Raw genomic sequence first — 19,578 nt, forward strand, 5'->3', positions numbered from 1 at the left:
GCTAAATACAGGATTATAGTTACAATAATCATACTCTAAATAAAAATTATGCATAATATACAATTAACCAAATTCGTAATGTGCTTTAACTCCCCTTTAACATAACTACAAACAAAGTACCAATAACCATATCCCACTAAAATCTACTCATAAGCTAAATGGAACTTTTTAGTCCCATATTTGTTCTGAGTCAACTTTGAGCCCCGTCAGGATCGAATTCCAGGCCGTGGGCAGAGTCAGCCAGCAATACTGCATTCTGACCACTGAGCCAACAGGACACCTGTCATTAAAGTTCCACCTTTATTATTTTTGCATCTTTCTGTTCTACCAGGTCAGATATGGTGGGCAAGCTTCTAGTCCCTTCCCTTAAATATTGACATCTGATAGGATCTAGGAAGTGAACCGTTTCTGCTTCAGACCCTGCTCTGTAAGACACTCTTCCCCCTGAAATGTGGCAGGCCTTTATCCTCCTAGTCTTCCGTAAAGCAAGGAAGATCTAGTTTTTCTCCTAAGCACTCGGATAAGGCCGCCTGCACATCAGAAGTCTGACTTGGCACCAGAGTTTTGTTTATATGTATTTGGTTTTAATAGTTAGTTTAGCTTATCTATTAGCCCATGGGTGATACCAGAATATAGAGTTCCAAACACCATTTATTAATAAAATCCTATAAAAACAAATTAAAATGAAACTGGGGTAAATGCAACGATTTGATATATGGATAAGTAAAATAAGATAGAATTATATTTCACTATCACCCCTAAAATCTACCCCAGTCGCACATATGCCGATCTCAGCTGAACAATTTTGATCAAGTATTGTGCCATATTAAATGTTTTCAAATTCTGGCGGCACATAGTTTGTTGTTTTAATATGGGATTCGCAATGGGTCATTCATTTAATATATGAACCAAGGTACACGTCTCTCACCCTCTTATAAACAAACCACAATCCAATAATTAGAGCTGAACTGGGAATTTATTTACCCACTCTAAAATCAGAGCACATAACTACTGGTACAAAATCAATGAAATAGAGACTGTTAAGACTTCCTCAGTTAGGTTTATTAGAGCAGATAAAATTACAATTACAAGCCACTTGGATTACTAAACTAACAAATTTTGTAAGCAGCTCTGGCCTTCCTGAAAGAATTCCTCAAACTATCATAGACATAGAAGCAAAAATTGTTTAATTATTGATTAGAAGCTGGCCAGAATTTGCTTAGATCTCTTCCCTCATGTTTAATAGGATACGGGAGACTTAAAAAGAATCATGCAAGAAATTATTTATTTCTTAGCTGGGCTTCCAGTAAGACACAAGAAACAAAAATTCAAGGTTCCTAACACCGATCAAATTTTTCCTCAAGTGGAATTGCTTCTGTGATAAGGAAGGAATTTTCTGCAAAACACTATCCGCAATCTGGGCATTTCAATGGTTACTCCCCTATATGTACCCTTACATGAGCTATAAGATTAGACTTAGTAGTGAAACCTTTCCCACAATCCGGACATTCATACGGTTTCTCTCCTGTGTGAGTCCTCTGGTGTATCACCAAGTCGGAATTTCGATGGAAACTTTTCCCACACTCAAGACATTCATATGGTTTTTCTCCTGTGTGACTCATTTTATGTATCACCAGGCCTGAATTCTGAGCGAAACCTTTCCCACAATCAGGACACTTATATGGTTTCTCTCCACTATGAAACCTCTGATGTACCACAAGTTCAGAATTCCAATTGAAACTTTTCTCACACTCTGGACACTTATATGGTTTCTCTCCCGTGTGATTCCTCTGGTGTATCATCATGTAGTAACTATCACGGAAACGTTTCCCACAATCAGGACACTCATATGGTTTCTCTTCTGTGTGAGTCCTCCGGTGGATCACCAGCTTGGTATTCTGCCTAAAACGTTTCCCACAATCCTGACACTCATATGGTTTCTCTCCTGTGTGAATCCTCTGGTGTATCACTAGCTTGTAATGACGCTTGAAACCTTTCCCACAATCTGGACACTTATATGGTGTCTCTCCTGTGTGACTCCTCTGGTGTTCCATGAGGTGACTATTCCGTGAGAAACTTCTCCCACAATCTGGACACTCATATGGTTTTTCCCCTGTGTGAATCCTATGATGTTTCATAAGATCAGAATTGCAACTGAAACCTTTCCCACAATCTAAACACTCATACGGTTTCTTTCCCATGTGCATTGTCAGGTGTTTCACCAGGTGGGATTTGTGATTGAAACATTTCCCACAATCCGGACACTCATATGGTTTCTCTCCAGTGTGAATCCTCTCGTGTATCACCAGGTTGGAATTCCGAATGAAACTTTTCCCACAATAAAGACACTCATATGGCTTCTCTCCTGTGTGAGTCCTCTGGTGTTTCACCAGGTAGGAATTCCGACTGAAACTTTTCCCACAGTCAAGACACTCATATGGTTTCTCTCCTGTGTGAGTCCTCTGGTGTATCACCAGGTCAGAATTCCGTGAGAAACTTTTCTCGCAATGAGGACATTCGAAGACTTTCACCCCAGTGTGTGTCCTCTCGTGACTCACCAGATTGGTGTGCATGCTAAATTTTTTGCCACATTGGGAGCACTGGTACAGCTGCTCCTCCTGCATCGGATGTTCCATGAATCAATGGAGCGCTGCTCTTAGTAATGCTTTTTCCACACTCCAAACGTGTGATCTGCAATCTGTTTTTTTCCACAATAGGCGGTCTATGAGGTTTTTTCAACACCGATATTTTTGGTTTTACGAGGCCAAAAGTAGTTCTGATCCCTTATCTGGTGGCACTTTGATTCAAGACACTCTTTCCTTCCTCAAAGGGTTTTATTAATGCCTTAGTTTCATTATTGTTTAAAAAATGGCCACAGAACCTGTGAAAACATAAAAAAATCCATATATTACTATGAAAAAGCAAACGTGTCAAAATGCTAGTCTAATATTCATTATGATTCATTAGTTACATAGAAGACTAACTAAATCCAACTTCAAATATCCACTCATATTTCAAATCATGAAATTCTCTTGTTGGCCTGGATAAATCACAAATTATTATCATTGCAAATGCACTGTTATTAAGATTACCTGAAAATACGTAGGGTTTACATAGATACGCGCAGCGGTGGGGTTCAAATCCCTGAACAACTGGTTCTCTGGGTGGATGCAGGCCTGGGAAGCCTCCTCCAAGCCTAGAACACGTTCAGCCAGTTCTCTGAACTGAAGAAAAATTAGCTACCGGTTCCGCGAAACTGGTGCAAACTGGCTGAATCCCATCACTGGACACACATCTATGCACACATAAATACACACTGATAAATTTATGCATGCAGAAAATCTATGTGTGTTGGAATCTGCAAAATGTTTCAGAAGTGGATTCACTCAATTTGTTTCATCTAATTTTAGAAAGGTGGGAGCATTGAAATGGCGCTCAGGGCCTATGCAAAATTTAAAGCATCCGTTTGCACCAGGAAAACTCCTCACTTGCCAGAAAAACAACGTTGTCAATAACATCGCAAGGAATAAAGTTACCCGAACACCGAGGTTGGTAAGAAACAGGGCTTTTTTTCTCATAGAATGCTCAGAACGGCGTTCCAGAACCTTTTTTTGGCAAAACAACAACAAAAAAACAACCCAGCTCCCTTATTGGTTTTCCTAAGCCTATTGCAGGGCTAGCAATCTTGGCTCTTTTTTATGACTCGTGGATTTCAACTCCCAGAAATCCTGAGCCAGCCATGCTGAGGGGAAAGGGAGAGGTTTCCAAGCTGAGCCATGCTGGCTCAGGAATTCTGGGAGTTGAAGTCTTTGAGTCATAAAAGAGCCTGCACTAGAAGAGGACATTAAAATTATTTACAGGATTACTTCATTAGGAACTAAAACAGCTAATTCAGAAAAGCCAACAGGAAAAAACCTCACATTTTTCATCTGCTTCTGTCTTTTGGAAGGTAAAATTAGATAACAAAATAATCTATTTCTTATGTTAACATCTCTGCAATGAAATCAAAGGTAACAGGAAAGAAATGAGAAACATTTTTCTCAATGTAATATGTCTAATTTAGCTGATTCTAGAAAAAAATAGTATCTTTTGTACACTCTTGAAAACTATTTTGAATCTAAACAATTCTTAAGAATGAAATATTCTTAATTTGGACTTTACTTTTACTGTTTGGACTGTTGTGTGTTTTGAAAAATAGATTATTTAGAATCTAGTTATGTTGCACTTCAGTCTTTAAATAATTAACCTAGTATATACATAACAATATATGATGTTTTCCCTGGTGAGCTTAACATCAATAACAACATTTATTAAAATGGCTAAAATAATTTCTGGGGGTATTATCTGTATAGTAAAATTTTGGACAAGCAGTGATCATGTTACACATGTGCATAAGCATAGTAGCATATGCCTTTTTAAAAATATCAAACATGCAAAGAAACAAAAATAAGTCCAAAATATCTGTATTACATCCAGAAATGCCAACTTTGCAACCAATATTTCTCATCCATAACTATGGCACCCTAAGGATACCTGCATACATGCAAATGTTTCTCTGGGATCAGTAACGCAGCAGGGATTGCTTTTTCCTTCCAGTAACATATACCTAAAACCAGTTCATTGCATTTGGCAATTGTACTAAAAAAACCCTCATTCATTTAATTTGAAATCAAGTGAAAAATTGATTTAAAATATTTTATTAAAACAAATTATTGGCAATTCTATTATAAAAAGTTGCCTCAAACAAAATGAGTTTGACATGCCTGCTCTAGATAGTTGAATGCTCCAAAATAAATTCTAGACCAGGTCTGTACATGCAGCCTACCAAGCACCCTTGGACAGAGCACAGACTTTTTTTTAAAAAAGTAATAAAATCACCACCACTGCCCTGAAAGTCATGTCGCCTAGTGCCTCCATGGCTTACCATGACCACAAGCTGTAGATGCTCCTCTAGTCACCAAATCATTGATTAGTCCACCAGTATTCCTTTGCATAACACAAAGATTTCTAATTTATCAGTGTGGGCCTTTCCTTTCTACAAGTTGTTAATAATAATAATAATAATAATAATAATAATAATAATAATAATAATAATAATAATAATAAGAAGAAGAAGAAGAAGAAGTAGTAGTTGTTGGAAGGGACCTTGGAGGTCATCTAGTCCAACCCCCTGCTCAGGCAGGAAACCCTATACCATTTCAGACAAATGGCTGGCCAGTCTTTTGTTAAAAACTTCCAGTGTTGGAGCATTCACCACTTCTGGAGGCAGGTTGCTCCACTGGTTAGCTGTTCTAACTGTCAGGAAGTTTCTCCTTAGTTCTAGGTTGCTTCTCTCCTTGACTAGTTTCCATCCGTTGCTTCTTGTCCTGCTTTCAGGTGCTTTGGAGAATAGCTTGACTCCCTCTTCTTTGTGGCAGCCCCTGAGATATTGGAACACTGCTATCGTGTCACCCCTCACCCTTCTCTTCATTAAACTACACATACCCAATTCCAGCAACCGTTCCCTATATGTTTTAGCCTCCAGTCCCCCAATCATCTTTGTTGCTCTTCTCTGTACCCTTTCTAGAGTCTCGACATCTTTTTTACATCGTGGTGACCAAAACTGGATGCAGTATTCCAGGTGTGGCCTTACCAAGGCATTGTAAAGTGGTATTAGTACTTCACTTGATCTTGATTCTATCCCTCTGTTAATGCAGCCTAGCACTGTGTTGGCTCTTTTGGCAGCTGCAGCACACTGCTAGCTCATATTGAAGTGATTGTCTACTAGGACTCCGAGAACTCTCTCTCAGTTACTACTATTGAGCAAGGTACCACCTATACTATACCTGTGCATTTGATTTTTCCTGCCTAAATGTAGAACCTTACTTTTTTCACCATTGAATTTCATTTGGTTAGATAGCGCCCAGTGTTCGAGTCTGTCCAGATCCTTCTGTATCTTAAGCCTATCTTCTAGAGTATTGGCTATTCCTGCCAGCTTGTTGCTGTCTGCAAATTTGATGAGTTCCCCATCTATCCCCTCATCCAAATCGTTGATGAAGATGTTGAAGAGCTGCACAGACCTCTTCTAGCTTTTCCTCTTGCCTTTCCGAGTTAACTCCTTGGTCTGTCATTGAGCAAGAATTGACTCTGTAGGGAAGCATATTATCACTTGATGCATATTTTACATATGTTCTACCTTTATTTACCAGCAACCCCCCACCCCCACCCCCCTGCCTCCTGCACCCACCAAGATGAGAGTTCCGGCACCTTTTTTTGTTTTAGAAAAAAAGCACTGGTAAGAAATATAAAACAAAGACTTTTTAAATGTCCCAATTTTTCCACCTCCCAGCAGGAAATCACAGGCAGCAGTTTTAAACCAGGCAGCAGAAGGATCATAATAACATTTGGGGAGAGAGAATATGCAGCAGCAGCAGCCGACATCTTTCAGCCTCGTCCCTTCGCTGCTTCCACACCGCGGAGGAAACCAAAGAGCCCCACTTGCTCCCAGCTTCTCCTCCGACCTGCCCTCCACTCACCTCCCAGGAGCCGCTTCGACTCTCGAAACTGCACAAGAAGATCCACCGACTCCGTCCTCCTCCCATCAATGAGCCGGAAGAGGAGGTTCCTCCGCCCTTTCCCCAAAATCCTCTCTAGCAATCCAATCCTCTATCGTTTCAATTGGTTCCGGCTCAACCTCTTCTCCTCCGGTACGATATTGGCACTAGCGATGCGGCTGCTGCGTACAGAACTGTATTCTCTGCTCTCTAGGTACGAGCGCTGCTTCTCTTAGAGCGCCATCTAGCGACATAAGGTGAAAACCACGCTCGTCCTATCTCTTCCCTAAAGCGTTTGCAAGGTGCTTTCATTGATTCCGTGTGGGATCTTTAGAGGCCATCAAGTCGTATTCGACTCCCACCGAGCACATCCATAGCTTTTCTCCATGACACTCTATCCTAAACCTTTTCTTTCGGGTGTCCCAAGAGGGCAATCATTGTCCCTCTTCCTGCAACTAAATCAAAGGAAAGTGTCCTAGGGGGGAAATTATGTACAACAGCCAAGGAGAAAGTGCAGCTCCCTTTAGCGAAGCTGTAAAATTGAAGCTTGACCCCGTTTCTTTTGTCATTTTATTTTCTTTTACTTCCATATTTAGCTAACTAGCATTACTGGTACCCCATCCCTGCTAACCAATAGAAATTTTCAGCTCAAATTGCTCCCATGCCCCCAGAATTACCCATACTTCTTTTCCAAACGCAGGAGGGGCCTGGAAGAGTCATTCCCCACTTCTGGACAGTTGGCATCCTGACCAGCTTCATACCTTCAACAGCAGTTTGCTATGCGTAAGAAAATCATGCCAGGTTTTCCTGGCAGAGTTCAAGAGGCATTGGTGCAGATTAAGATCTTTTCTCAGTGCAGCTGAAGAGGCCAATGAAAGGCTGGCAGCCTGGAACTTCAACTCACCCTCTGCTTGCAGCTCTGACTTTGCCACCCACAGAAAGGGCTGTGCAGGAGAAAGACAACTGGGCCCTTCTCGGTCTGGGTTCAGGCCGGGACACATCACAAAACCGGCATTGGTTGCAACTCTCATGGACTGTTGGAGGCCTCGAGATACATGAGGTACAACCATTACGTCCCTCACATCAGGTTTCAATACTGTATCATCAGCCATGATACCCTTATGAACAGACTTTGGGGATTGCAAATGGGAGGCACAATATTACGGTTGTTTTACTTCTGTCTCCATGGCTGGTGTAGGATTCGTTGTCTAGCTGAAATAAACAATCACAAGCCAAAAGTTCCAAAACAACGGTAATTTATTTCTACTCCTTTGCAAGGGGCCTGCTCCTTGTGCATGCAAGCACACAGTGGATGCACCCCAAATCCTCAGTATTTGTTCTTTACATTCCCCCCATTGCCATTACAAATTTACCTCCCACCTCTTCTTCATTGGCTTACTCATCATGCTGTAATCGTGTCGTCACAACCTATCCAGAGCTTCTAAAGTGAATATATTATCTCCACCTCCAATTACTTCTCCCATTCCCTTAATTCTATCACCCTTGGCCCTTATTTATGAATTACCTATTATGGCTGTTAGTTCCTAGGGGTTTTCTCTAAAGTTGCTATCATATCAGTAAATTGTGGTTAGGACCGGTTTTCCTAGATACAATTCTCAGACTTCAAGCTAGGTTCATAGGATTGTATACAGTTTATTTGCTTCACAGGCTACCATGCGTTCTCATAGTTCTGTAAGAACAATTAAGCTCTTTTTCCCACGCCTGTTCCACTCAGTGCGGAGTTGGGCCTCTTGCTGTTCGGGAGGCCCCTGGACAAAAACCTTACACTGCTGCTTTCTAACATCTACATGAAACCACTAGGGGAGGCCATCCATCCTACGATACCTTATGTACAGGTAGTCCTAAACTTATAACATTTCACTTAGTGATCATTTGAAGTTACAGCAGTGCTAAAACAGTCACTTATGACCATTTTTCACACTTACAACCATTGCAGCATCCCCCTTGTCAGGTGATCAAAATTATGACGATTGGCAATTGACTGATATTTGTGAGTTTCAGTGTCCTGGGCTCATGTGATCTCCTTTGTCGACTGAGCTGGTGCACAACTTGGGGATCCTCCTGGACTCATGGCTCCTTGAGAAGATCCTAGGTGTGGGAGGGGCTTTGCAGAGGTGTATCTGATGCTCCAACTGTAGCGTTTCCTAGACCAGGGAGGCCTTGCATAGTGCTCAGTCATGCCTTGGTCACCTCCAGTTTGGATCACTGCCCAGGACCACCCGGAAACTTCTAACTGGTTCAGAATGCCCCAACGCACAAAGTAATGAGGGCCTCTAGGTTGCCCACATCACATCTTTCTGGTGGGACTTTCCCCAGGTTTGTTTCTTTACAGGTGCAATTGAAGATGCTGGTCATCACATTTAAAGCTATTTCTTTATGGTAGCAATTGCACTTGGAATTAATACACCACCCCAATGTGCTTTATCACACTCTCGGCTTACAGTGTCAGCATATTCTCCCCAACAATCTGGGTTCTCATTTTACTGACCTCAGAAAGATGGAAGGCTGAGTTAACTTTGAGCCCCGTCAAGATCGAATTCCAGGCTGTGGGCAGAGTCAGCCAGCAATACTGCATTCTGACCACTGAGCCAAAAGGACACCTGTCATTAAAGTTCCACCTTTATTATTTCTGCAGCTATCTTTTCTACCAGGTCAGATATGGTGGGCAAGCTTCTAGTCCCTTCCCTTAAATATTGACATCTGATAGGATCTAGGAAGTGAACCGTTTCTGCTGCAGACGCTGCCCTGTTAGACACTCTTCCCCCTGAAGTGTGGCAGGCCTTTATCCTCCTAGTCTTCCGTAAAGCAAGGAAGATCTAGTTTTTCTCCTAAGCACTCAGATAAGAAGAGGCCGCCTGCACATCAGAAGTCTGACTTGGCACCAGAGTTTTGTTTATATGCATTTGGTTTTAATAGTTTATCGATTAGCCCATCGGCGATATCAGAATATAGTCTTCCAAAAATTAATAAAATCCTATAAAAACAAATTAAAATGAAACTGGGGTAAAATATAACGATTTGATATATAGATAAGTGAAATAAGATAGAATTATATTTCAGTATCACCCCTAAAATCTACCCCAATCAGTCCCACAAATGTCGATCTCACCTGAACCATTTTGATCAAGCACTGTGCCATATTAAATGTTGTTTTCAAATTCTAGTGGCACATAAAGTATGTTGTTTTAATATGGGATTCGCAATGGGTCATTCATTTAACATATGAACCAAGGTACCTGTCTCTCACCCTCTTAAACAAACCATGATCAAATAATTAGAGCTGAACTGGGAATTTACTCAGTTTACCCACTCTAAGCCCTTCGTGGATTACTGCCTTGTCATGGCGAAGGGGCTTGCGTAATTCAATGAAGCTGAGCTATGCCGTGCAGGGCCACCCAAGACGGAAAGGTCATAGCAGAGAGTTCTGACAAAATGTGATCCACTGGAGAAGGAAATGGCAACCCACTCCAGTATCTTTGCCATGAAAACCCTATGGACAGTACCAAAAGGCAAAACAATATGACGCTGGAAGATGAGCCCCTCAGGTCGGAAGGTGTCCAATATGCTACTGGGGAAGAGCAGAGGGCTAGTACTAGTAGCGCCAGAAAGAATGAAGCGACTGGGCCAAAGCCGAAAGGACGCTCATCTGTGGATGTGTCTGGTGGTGAAAGGAAAGTCCGATGCTGTAAAGATTTTTTTCTCCATAGGAACCTGGAATGTAAGATCCATGAATCAAGGAAAGCTGAACGTGGTCAAACAAGAGATGACAAGACTGAACATCGACATCTTAGGAATCAGCGAACTAAAATGGACAGGAATTTTTGAATTTAATTCAGATGACCATCAGGTATACTACTGCGGGCAAGAATCCCTCAGAAGAAATGGAGTAGCCTTCATAGTCAATAAAAGAGTAGGAAAAGCAATACTGGGATACAATCCCCCAAATGACAGAATGATCTCAGTTCAAATCCAAGGCAAAGCATTCAATATCACAGTAGTCCAAGTCCATGCCCCAACCACCAGTGCTGAAGAGGATGAAATTGACTGGTTCTATCAAGCCCTACAGCACCTTATAGAACTAACACCAAAAAATGGTGTCCTTATCATCATGGGGGATTGGAATGCTAAAGTAGGAAGCCAAAAGATAACCGGAATAACAGGCAAGTTTGGCCTTGGAGTAAGAAATGAAGCAGGGCACAGGCTGATAGAATTTTGACAAGAAAATACGATGGTCATAGCAAACACTCTTTTGCAACAACCCAAGAGACGGCTTTACACATGGACATCACCAGACGGTCAACACAGAAATCAGATTGACTATGTGCTCTGCAACCAAAGATGGAGAACCTCTATACAGTCAGTAAAAACAAGACCAGGAGCTGACTGTGGCTCAGACCATGAGCTTTTTGTTGCAAAATTTAGGCTTAAACTGAAGAAAGTAGGGAAAAGCACTAGGCCACTCATGTATGAATTAAATCATATCCCTGTTGAATATACAGTAGAGGTGACAAATAGAGGTGCCTGAAGAACTTTGGACAGAGGTTCGCAACATTGTACAAGAAGTAACAACTAAAACCATCCCAAAGAAAAAGAAATGCAAGAAAGCAAAATGGCTGTCCGAGGAAGCTTTGCAAATAGGTGAGGAAAGGAGGGAAGCGAAAGGCAGGGGAGAAAAAGAAAGATACACCCAACTGCCTTGGTGGAGCAGTGGGCTAATGCCTCCTTAAGTAACACCAGGTGCCTGCAATTAGTGCAGGTTCGAGTCCCACCAGGCTCAAGGTTGACTCAGCCTTCCATCCTTCCGAGGTGGGTAAAATGAGGACCCAGATTGTTGGGGGCAATTAAGCTGACTTTGTAATAATGCCGCTTGGGTGTGTGTGTGAAAGCCCTAATAAGCAGGCATATAGATAGAATGAAGGCTACTGCTAAGTTTGTAAGCCGCCCTGAGTCTTCGGAGAAGGGCGGGATATAAATGGAATTAAAATAATAAAAATAAAAATAAAAAACTGAATGCAGAATTCCAGAGAATAGCTAGAAGAGATAAGAATGCCTTCTTAAATGAACACTGCAAAGAAATAGAAAAAAACAATAGAATAGGGAGGACTAGAGATCTCTTCAAGAAAATTGGAGAGATAAAGGGAACGTTTCATGCAAAAATGGGCATGATAAAGGACCAAAATGGCAGGGACCTAAGAGGCAGAAAAGATTAAGAAGAGGTGACAAAATTACACAGAAGAACTATACTAGAATGAGCTTAACGTCCCTGATAACCATGATGAGGTGGTCACTGACCTCACGTCAGACATCCTACAATGTGAAGTTGGCTTAGTGGTCATAGGACCATAATGCTGCTTCCAGTTCAAGAGATCCTTGGTGGTGAACGGGACATATTGAGACATAGGTCGAAACTCCACCTGACCCTTTTGGTTTATAACTTGCTGCTCTGTCTGCCTTAAGCGGGCTAAGAATCCACACTTAGCAGCCACTGCTTTAGCTGTGGCTGACCTTGTCAATACTCCTACCGATAGATCTACCCCAGCAGCTAATCCTTCCTCCTCTTCATCAACATCATCATCTATCTCACCCTTCCCAGCCACAGAAGGATCCTCCGCTTCCTTAGGAGCCGTGGGCTCCTTTCTCCTCTGCTTCTTTCTTACTGCTGGCTGCGCTTCACTTGGTGTTACTGCAGCTGCTGCGGCTAACAGTCGAGGCAGCGAGGGTGGACCTGGCACATAAGGAGGGGGTTCTAAAAATCACTTCCTCTTCCTCAACCAGCACCTCTTAATATCAGACACATTGGTTTTGGATTTTTTCACGTCCTTAAATTTCTCTGACACAACCCCCAGCTTCTTTCCCTTAGATCTAGCAATACAAAGGTGAACCATTTCAGCCTGACATTGCAATAAGTCATCTGCCTTCTCTGATACCGCATCCCCCCACTGGTCTATATACTGATATTGATTGGGCTATTTCTCCTCATCTGCTAATATCATGGCCCGAAGGTCATCGATGAGCTGGTTTATTAATGTACCCTCTTGCGGCCACCCAACCCCCATATGTGGCCACTGTTCCTCACATAGGAACCTCAACCTCTCTTTTGTCACCTTAGGATAGGGAACTTTATACTGTGTATGATTAAAATAATCATCAAAACCTTTCAACATCCATGCAAGCGAAACATCGCCTTGCAATGAAGTCCCTTCGTGGTCGCCATGAATCTGTTGTACAAAGAAGAGACTCACGCCAGCTCTTCAGGAAAGGTTTATTGCGCAGGTTCAGAGGGCTTAAACAAAGCAAAGGGTCTGTACCCCGAAGGGCTCATGAACTGACATATTTATACACCTCTAATTCCTAGTTAAGAATTAGAGTTCCTTATATGGTTACATTACAGAAGAAAATATGAAGTATGTGTAGTTTCACAGACAGGATATGGCTATCCCAATCAACATCTACCTTAAGGACAAGACTATGTTTGCTTAAACAATGACCTTTGTACACTTCCTCTTTATGACAATTATACTTCATACAGACCCAGGCTCACTTTCTCTCACCCAGCAAAGCAGTTCCCCTCGACTCCATAAAAGGGAAATACCACATTGGGCCTGAGAAAGGAAGCTCAGACCAGATTAGAGAAAGAAAAGAGGAGAACAAAGAAAGCGACTGGACTCCCAGAACATCAAAATGCCATCAACTTGGCTATAGGTGCCCTGTATTTACAGAGAAATTAAATGTTATATGTGGGGCTTTGCATTTTGCCATTTGCAATATATTGATTTTATTGGTTTCTGCATTAACATTTTATTGCTGTAAATCATGTGGAGTCACCATGAGTTGGGGTGCCATATCCATTTTCTTAATAAAGATACATACCCCAAGTTTATTATATATAGAAAGAACTCAAGGTGGCAAACATACCTCATAGAGATCTAAGCTCGCTTTCTCTGGCCCAGCGCAACAGTTCAGCTTGACTCCGTGAAAGGGAACGACTGCACTAGGCCAAACAAAGGAAGCTCAGATCTCTTCCCTCATGTTTAATAGGACAAGGTTAACTGAAAAGAATCATGCAAGAAATTATTAATTTCTCAGCTGGGCTTCCAGTAAGACACAAGAAACAAAAATTCAAGTTTCCTAACAAAGATCAAATTTTTCATCTGGAATTTCTTTTCTAATAACAGAGGAATTTTCTGCGAAACACTGTCCGCAATCTGGGCATTTCAATGGTTACTCCCCTATATGTACCCTTACATGATTTATAAGGCTATACCTAGTACTGAAATCTTTCCCACAATCTGGACATTCATACGGTTTCTCTCCTGTGTGAGTCCTCTTGTGTATCACCAAGTCGGAATTTCGATGGAAACTTTTCCCACACTCAAGACACTCATATGGTTTTTCTCCTGTGTGAGTCCTCTGGTGTATCACCAGGTTTGAATTCTGAATAAAACCTTTCCCACAATCTGGACACTCATATGGTTTCTCTCCTGTGTGAGTCCTCCGGTGGATCACCAGCTTGGAATTCTGTCTAAAACGTTTCCCACAATCCTGACACTCATATGGTTTCTCTCCTGTGTGAATCCTCCGGTGTATCGCTAGCTTGGAATTACGCTTGAAACCTTTCCCACAATCTGAACACTTATATGGTGTCTCTCCTGTGTGACTCCTCTGGTGTTCCACGAGGCTATCATTCCGTGAGAAACTTCTCCCACAATCTGGACACTCATATGGTTTTTCTCCTGTGTGAATCCTATGATGTTTCATCAGGTCAGAATTGCAACTGAAACCTTTCCCACAATCTAAACACTCATACGGTTTCTTTCCCATGTGCATTGTCAGGTGTTTCACCAGGTGGGATTTGTGATTGAAACATTTCCCACAATCTGGACACTCATATGGTTTCTCTCCAGTGTGAATCCTCTCGTGTATCACCAGGTTGGAATTCCGAATGAAACTTTTCCCACAATAAAGACACTCATATGGCTTCTCTCCTGTGTGAGTCCTCTGGTGTTTCACCAGGTAGGAATTCCGACTGAAACTTTTCCCACAGTCAAGACACTCATATGGTTTCTCTCCTGTGTGAGTCCTCTGGTGTATTACCAGGTCAGAATTCCGTGTGAAACTTTTCTCGCAATCAGGACATTCGAAGACTTTCACCCCAGTGTGTGTCCTCTCGTGACTCACCAGATTGGTGTGCATGCTAAATTTTTTGCCACATTGGGAGCACTGGTAGAGCTGCTCCTCCTGCATTGGTTGTTCCATGAATCAATGGAGCGCTCCTCTTAGTAATGCTTTTTCCACACTCCAAACGTGTGATCTGCAATCTGTTTTTTTCCACAATAGGCAGTCTGTGAGGTTTTTTCAACACCAATATTTTTGGTTTTACGAGGCCAAAAGTAGTTCTGATCCCTTATCTGGTGGCACTTTGATTCAAGACACTCTTTTCTTCCTGAAAGGGTTTTATTAATGCCTTTGGCTATACATGGTATTCCCACTGATGTCCAGCTATTTCCACCTTTTTCTGAATTTGGTAATAATATCTTTTTATCTTTTCATGCAATATTTTCTTGTGATCCACATAATCTATTTTTCCACCAGAAAACTCTGTTATTGTCTCCCTTGCCTCCCTCCATCCGCTGAGGAAAGAGAAGACGTTTTAACACTTTCTGGAAGAAATGGAAAAGATTTTGACTGATGGTTTGTTTTGCATTTTAATGCTGCTTCTCATTCTCTGTTGTCCAGATGCTCTTCTTGGCATCCTCTCTGTCTATGAAGACTCATATTACTGGGTTAGTTTCATTATTGTTTAAAAAATGGCTACAGAACCTGTGAAAACATTAAAAAAATCCATATATTACTATGAAAAAGCAAACATGTCAAAATGCTAGTCTAATATTCATTATGATTCATTAGTTACATAGAAGACTAACTAAATCCAACTTCAAATATCCACTCATATTTCAAATCATGAAATTCTCTTGTTGGCTTGGGTAAATCACAAATTATTGTCATTGCAAATGCACTGTTATTAAGATTACCTGAAAATACGTAGGGTTTACATAGATACGCGCAGTGGTGGGATTCAAATCCCTGAACAACTGGTTCTCTGCGTGGATGCAGGCCTGGGAAGCCTCCTCCAAGCCTAGAACACATTCAGCCGGTTCTCTGAACTGAAGAAAAATTAGCTACCGGTTCCGTGAAACTGGTTCAAACTGGCTGAATCCCATCACTGGATACCCATCTATGCACACATAACTACACACTGATAAATTTATGCATGCAGAAAATCTATGTGTGTTGGAGTCTGCAAAATGTTTCAGAAGTGGATTCACTCAATTTGTTTCATCTAATTTTAGAAAGGTGGGAGCACTGACATGGCGCCCAGGGCCTATGCAAAATTTAAAGCATCCATTTGGCCCAGGAAAACTCCTCGCTTCCCAGGAAAACAACATTGTCAATAACATCGCAAGGAATAAAGTTACCCGAACACCGAGGTTGGTAAGAAACGGGGCTTTTTTTCTCATAGAATGCTCAGAACGGCGTTCCGGAACCTTTTTTTGGCAAAACAACAACAACAAAAAAACAACCCAGCTCCCTTATTGGTTTTCCTAAGCCTATTGCAGGGCTAGCAAAATTGGCTCTTTTTTATGACTCGTGGATTTCAACTCCCAGAAATGCTGAGCCAGCCATGCTGAGGGGAAAGGGAGAGGTTTCCAAGCTGAGCCATGCTGACTCAGGAATTCTGGGAGTTGAAGTCCTTGAGTCATAAAAGAGCCTGCACTAGAGGAGGGCATTAAAATTATTTACAGGATTACTTCTTTAGGAACAAAACTTTTAGAATCTAAAACAGCTAATTCAGAAAAGCCAACAGGAAAGAACCTCACATTTTTCATCTGCTTCTGTCTTTTGGAAGGTAAAATTAGATAACAAAATAATCTATTTCTTATGTTAACATCTCTACAATGAAATCAAATTGTTAAAAGGGTTAAATATTTGGGGATATATTTGTCACCCTTAAATGTAAAGTTATATAAAAATAATTATGAAAAGTTATGGGGGAAAAAGAATTGGATAGCTGGAAAAAACTACAATTATCTTTTTTTAATTGAAGAGTTTTACAGTACATTTTATTTATAAAAAAAACAAAACAAAACCCCTCCCAACCCCCTCCCCTCTATAAAAATAAAAATTTCGGCAAAACATTCATTTTCACTGCTGCAATTCTTCCCAATAAAGATAATTGTAGTTTTGTAAAATTTATGCAATCTCAAAATTTAAGAGAGAACTTTTATAAAATGTTTTATAGGTGGCATTTAGATCCTAAAAAATTAGCAAGTATGTATCCGAACTGCCAGCCTAAATGTTGGAGGTGTGGTGGTGAAGATGCAATGTATTTTCATATATGGTGAACCTGTAAAAAGGTTAAAGCTTTTTGGATTAAAATCTGGTGGAATATGCAAAAGATATTTAAGAAAAGGATAAAGTTTTGTCCGCAATTGTTTTTACTGGGCATTATTACTGATACTACTGTTATGGACACTAAGTTGATGCTGAATTTAATTACGGCAGCAAGACTTTTAGTAGGGCAATATTGGAAGAAGGAAGAACTGCCGACTATAGAAGAATGGACTTTAAAAGTTTCCAACCTGGTGAAAATGGCAAAGATCTCAGCGTACTTAAAAGACCATTCGCAACAGAAATATATTGTGGAGTGGAAAAAGTGGATTGATTATATTCAGAATAAATATGGTACTAAAAAGTTTCACCTAGCATTTGAATAAATATTAATGTGATATTTATATTGCTTGTAGTTATTTTATAAGAGTTAAAGTGCGATAGATTTAATAGTTTATTGCTGTTTGCATAAGGTAGATTATGTTTGTTTGTATTTTTATACCCTGTATTTAGCTCTGGGAAGTCAGGGAGGAGGGAGGGGGAAGGGAGGGAGGTGTTGGGCAGGGTTGGGGAGAGGGGAGGGGGTTGGGAGGGGTTTTGTTTTGTTAAAAATAAAATGTATTGTAAAACTTTTCAATAAAAAAAGAAAAAAAAAGAAAAATAGATTTAGAATCTAGTTATGTCGCACTTCAGTCTTTAAACAATTAACCTAGTATATACATAACAATATATGATGTTTTCCCTGGTGAGCTTAACATCAATAACAACATTTATTAAAAAGGCTAAAATAATTTCTGGGGGTATTATCTGTATAGTAAAATTTTGGACAAGCAGTGATCATGTTACATATGTGCATAAGCATAGTCAGTAGCATATGCCTTTTTAAAAATATCAAACATGCAAAGAAACAAAAATAAGTCCAAAATATCTGTATTACATCCAGAAATGCCAACTTTGCAACCAATATTTCTCATCCATAACTCTGGCACCCTAAGGATACCTGCATACATGCAAATGTTTCTCTGGGATCAGTAACGCAGCAGGAATTGCTTTTTCCTTCCAGTAACATATACCTAAAACCAGTTTATTGCATTTGGCAATTGTACTTAAAAAAACCTCATTCATTTAATTTGAAATCAAGTGAAAAATTGATTTAAAATATTTTATTAAAACAAATTAATGGCAATTCTTTTATAAAAAGTTGCCTCAAACAAAATGAGTTTGACATGCCTGCTCTAGATAGTTGAATGCTCCAAAATAAATTCTAGACCAGGTCTGCACATGCAGCCTACCAATGTCCCAATTTTTCCATCTCCCAGCAGGAAATCACAGGCAGCAGTTTTAAACCAGGCAGCAGAAGGATCATAACATTTGGGGAGAGAGAAAGAATATGCAGCTGCAGCAGCCGACATCTTTCAGCCTCGTCCTTTCGCTGCTTCCACGCCGTGGAGGAAACCAAAGAGCCCGACTTGCTCCCGGCTTCTCCTCCGACCTGCCCTCCACTCACCTCCCAGGAGCCGCTTCGACTCTCGAAACTGCACAAGAAGATCCACCAACTCCGTCCTCCTCCCATCAGTGAGCAGGAAGAGGAAGTTCCTCTGCCCTTTCCCCAAAATCCTCTCTAGCAATCTAATCCTCTATCGTTTCAACTATTTCCGGCTCGACCTCTCCCCCCCCCCCCCGGTACGATTTTGGCACTAGCGATGCGGCTGCTGTGTACAGAACTGTATTCTCTGCTTTCTAGGTACGAGCGCTGCTTCTCTTAGAGCGCCATCTAGCGACATAAGGTTGAAAACCACGCTCGTCCTATCTCTTCCCTAAAGCGTTTGCAAGGTGTTTTCATTGATTCCGTGGGGGATCTTTAGAGGCCATCAAGTCGTATTCGACTCCCACCGAGCACATCCATAGCTTTTCTCCATGACGCTCTATCCCCAACCTTTTCTTTCGGGTCTCCCAAGAGGGCAATCATTGTCCCTCTTCCTGCAACTAATTCCAAGGAAAGTGTGCTAGGGGGGAAAATTACGTACAACAGCCAAGGAGAAAGTGCAGCTCCCTTTAGCGAAGCTGTAAAATTGAAGCTTGACCCCCTGTTTCTTCTGTCATTTTATTTTCTTTTACTTCCATATTTAGCTAACAAGCATTACTGGTACCCCATTGAGGGTGAGATTGTGACTGGCGGAGAGGGCTTTACAACTCCTGGTACTTTGTTAGCCAGTGTTTTATCCGCCTATCGTCCAATTTCCTTGGATATGGCCGAGAACCTTTGCAGCCGGGGCATCTACTGACTTTGCCACCCAGCAGGCTTTTACATTTTGACAAGTAACTGTCTAATTTCCTTTGACATCCGTCCCCTGTAAGAATCTGAAGGACCCAGGTGCCGAGCCACTGTGAGAGAGTGGCTCGGAGGTACCATCTGCTATGCCCCCTAGAGGTGAGAGCTCTATGGGGGCAGGCCTTACCCTGGATGTATTTTCCATTCCGCTTCCTGGTGCAGGAAAGCTGAACGTGGTCAAACAAGAGATGACAAGACTGAACATCGACATCTTAGGAATCAGCGAACTAAAATGGACAGGAATTTTTGAATTTAATTCAGATGACCATCAGGTATACTACTGCGGGCAAGAATCCCTCAGTA

At 41.3% G+C, this 19,578-nt stretch overlaps 3 protein-coding genes across 8 annotated transcripts in view; all 3 read right to left on the reverse strand.

Moving 5' to 3' along the window:
* Positions 1 to 6,578, reverse strand: LOC310635359 (uncharacterized protein). 5 transcript variants are annotated; one of them, XM_083354208.1, is made up of 3 exons: positions 6,516 to 6,578; positions 5,866 to 6,126; positions 1 to 2,881 (listed from the first exon to the last, which is right to left on the reverse strand). In XM_083354208.1, the coding sequence occupies exon 3, from the start codon at positions 2,634 to 2,636 to the stop codon at positions 1,434 to 1,436; it is 1,203 nt and encodes a 400-aa protein (XP_083210334.1). In that variant the 5' UTR covers positions 2,637 to 2,881; positions 5,866 to 6,126; positions 6,516 to 6,578; the 3' UTR covers positions 1 to 1,433. The 5 variants fall into 5 exon arrangements, with proteins under 5 accessions (XP_083210334.1, XP_083210336.1, XP_083210338.1 ...); XM_083354210.1 differs by having other exon boundaries at positions 6,060 to 6,126; positions 6,516 to 6,566; XM_083354212.1 differs by lacking the exon at positions 5,866 to 6,126 and having other exon boundaries at positions 6,516 to 6,575.
* Positions 6,579 to 8,685: 2,107 nt separating this feature from the next.
* The window catches only part of LOC310635378 (uncharacterized protein), a 37,388-nt gene continuing 26,495 nt past the window's right edge, over positions 8,686 to 19,578 (reverse strand). Inside the window, exon 3 of the transcript XR_014491394.1 lies at positions 8,686 to 8,744. The gene's annotated coding sequence lies outside the window, so the exon portion shown is untranslated. The remainder of the gene's footprint in view (positions 8,745 to 19,578) is intronic.
* On the reverse strand, positions 12,803 to 18,510 carry LOC310633531 (uncharacterized protein). 2 transcript variants are annotated; one of them, XM_083351257.1, is made up of 2 exons: positions 18,451 to 18,510; positions 12,803 to 15,374 (listed from the first exon to the last, which is right to left on the reverse strand). In XM_083351257.1, exon 2 carries the CDS (start codon positions 14,808 to 14,810, stop codon positions 13,776 to 13,778), a length of 1,035 nt encoding a protein of 344 aa, XP_083207383.1. In that variant the 5' UTR covers positions 14,811 to 15,374; positions 18,451 to 18,510; the 3' UTR covers positions 12,803 to 13,775. The 2 variants fall into 2 exon arrangements, with proteins under 2 accessions (XP_083207383.1, XP_083207384.1); XM_083351258.1 differs by having other exon boundaries at positions 18,236 to 18,454.

This window comes from Vipera ursinii, assembly GCF_947247035.1.
Source record: "Vipera ursinii genome assembly, chromosome: 2".
In the NCBI taxonomy this organism is placed as follows: Eukaryota; Metazoa; Chordata; class Lepidosauria; order Squamata; family Viperidae; genus Vipera; species Vipera ursinii.

What these genes read in the sequence shown, in the direction of transcription:
- LOC310633531 (XM_083351257.1), bottom strand. Translation starts at nt 14,810, where the DNA reads ATGGAACAACCAATGCAGGAGGAGCAGCTCTACCAGTGCTCCCAATGT.
- LOC310635359 (XM_083354208.1), bottom strand. Translation starts at nt 2,636, where the DNA reads ATGGAACATCCGATGCAGGAGGAGCAGCTGTACCAGTGCTCCCAATGT.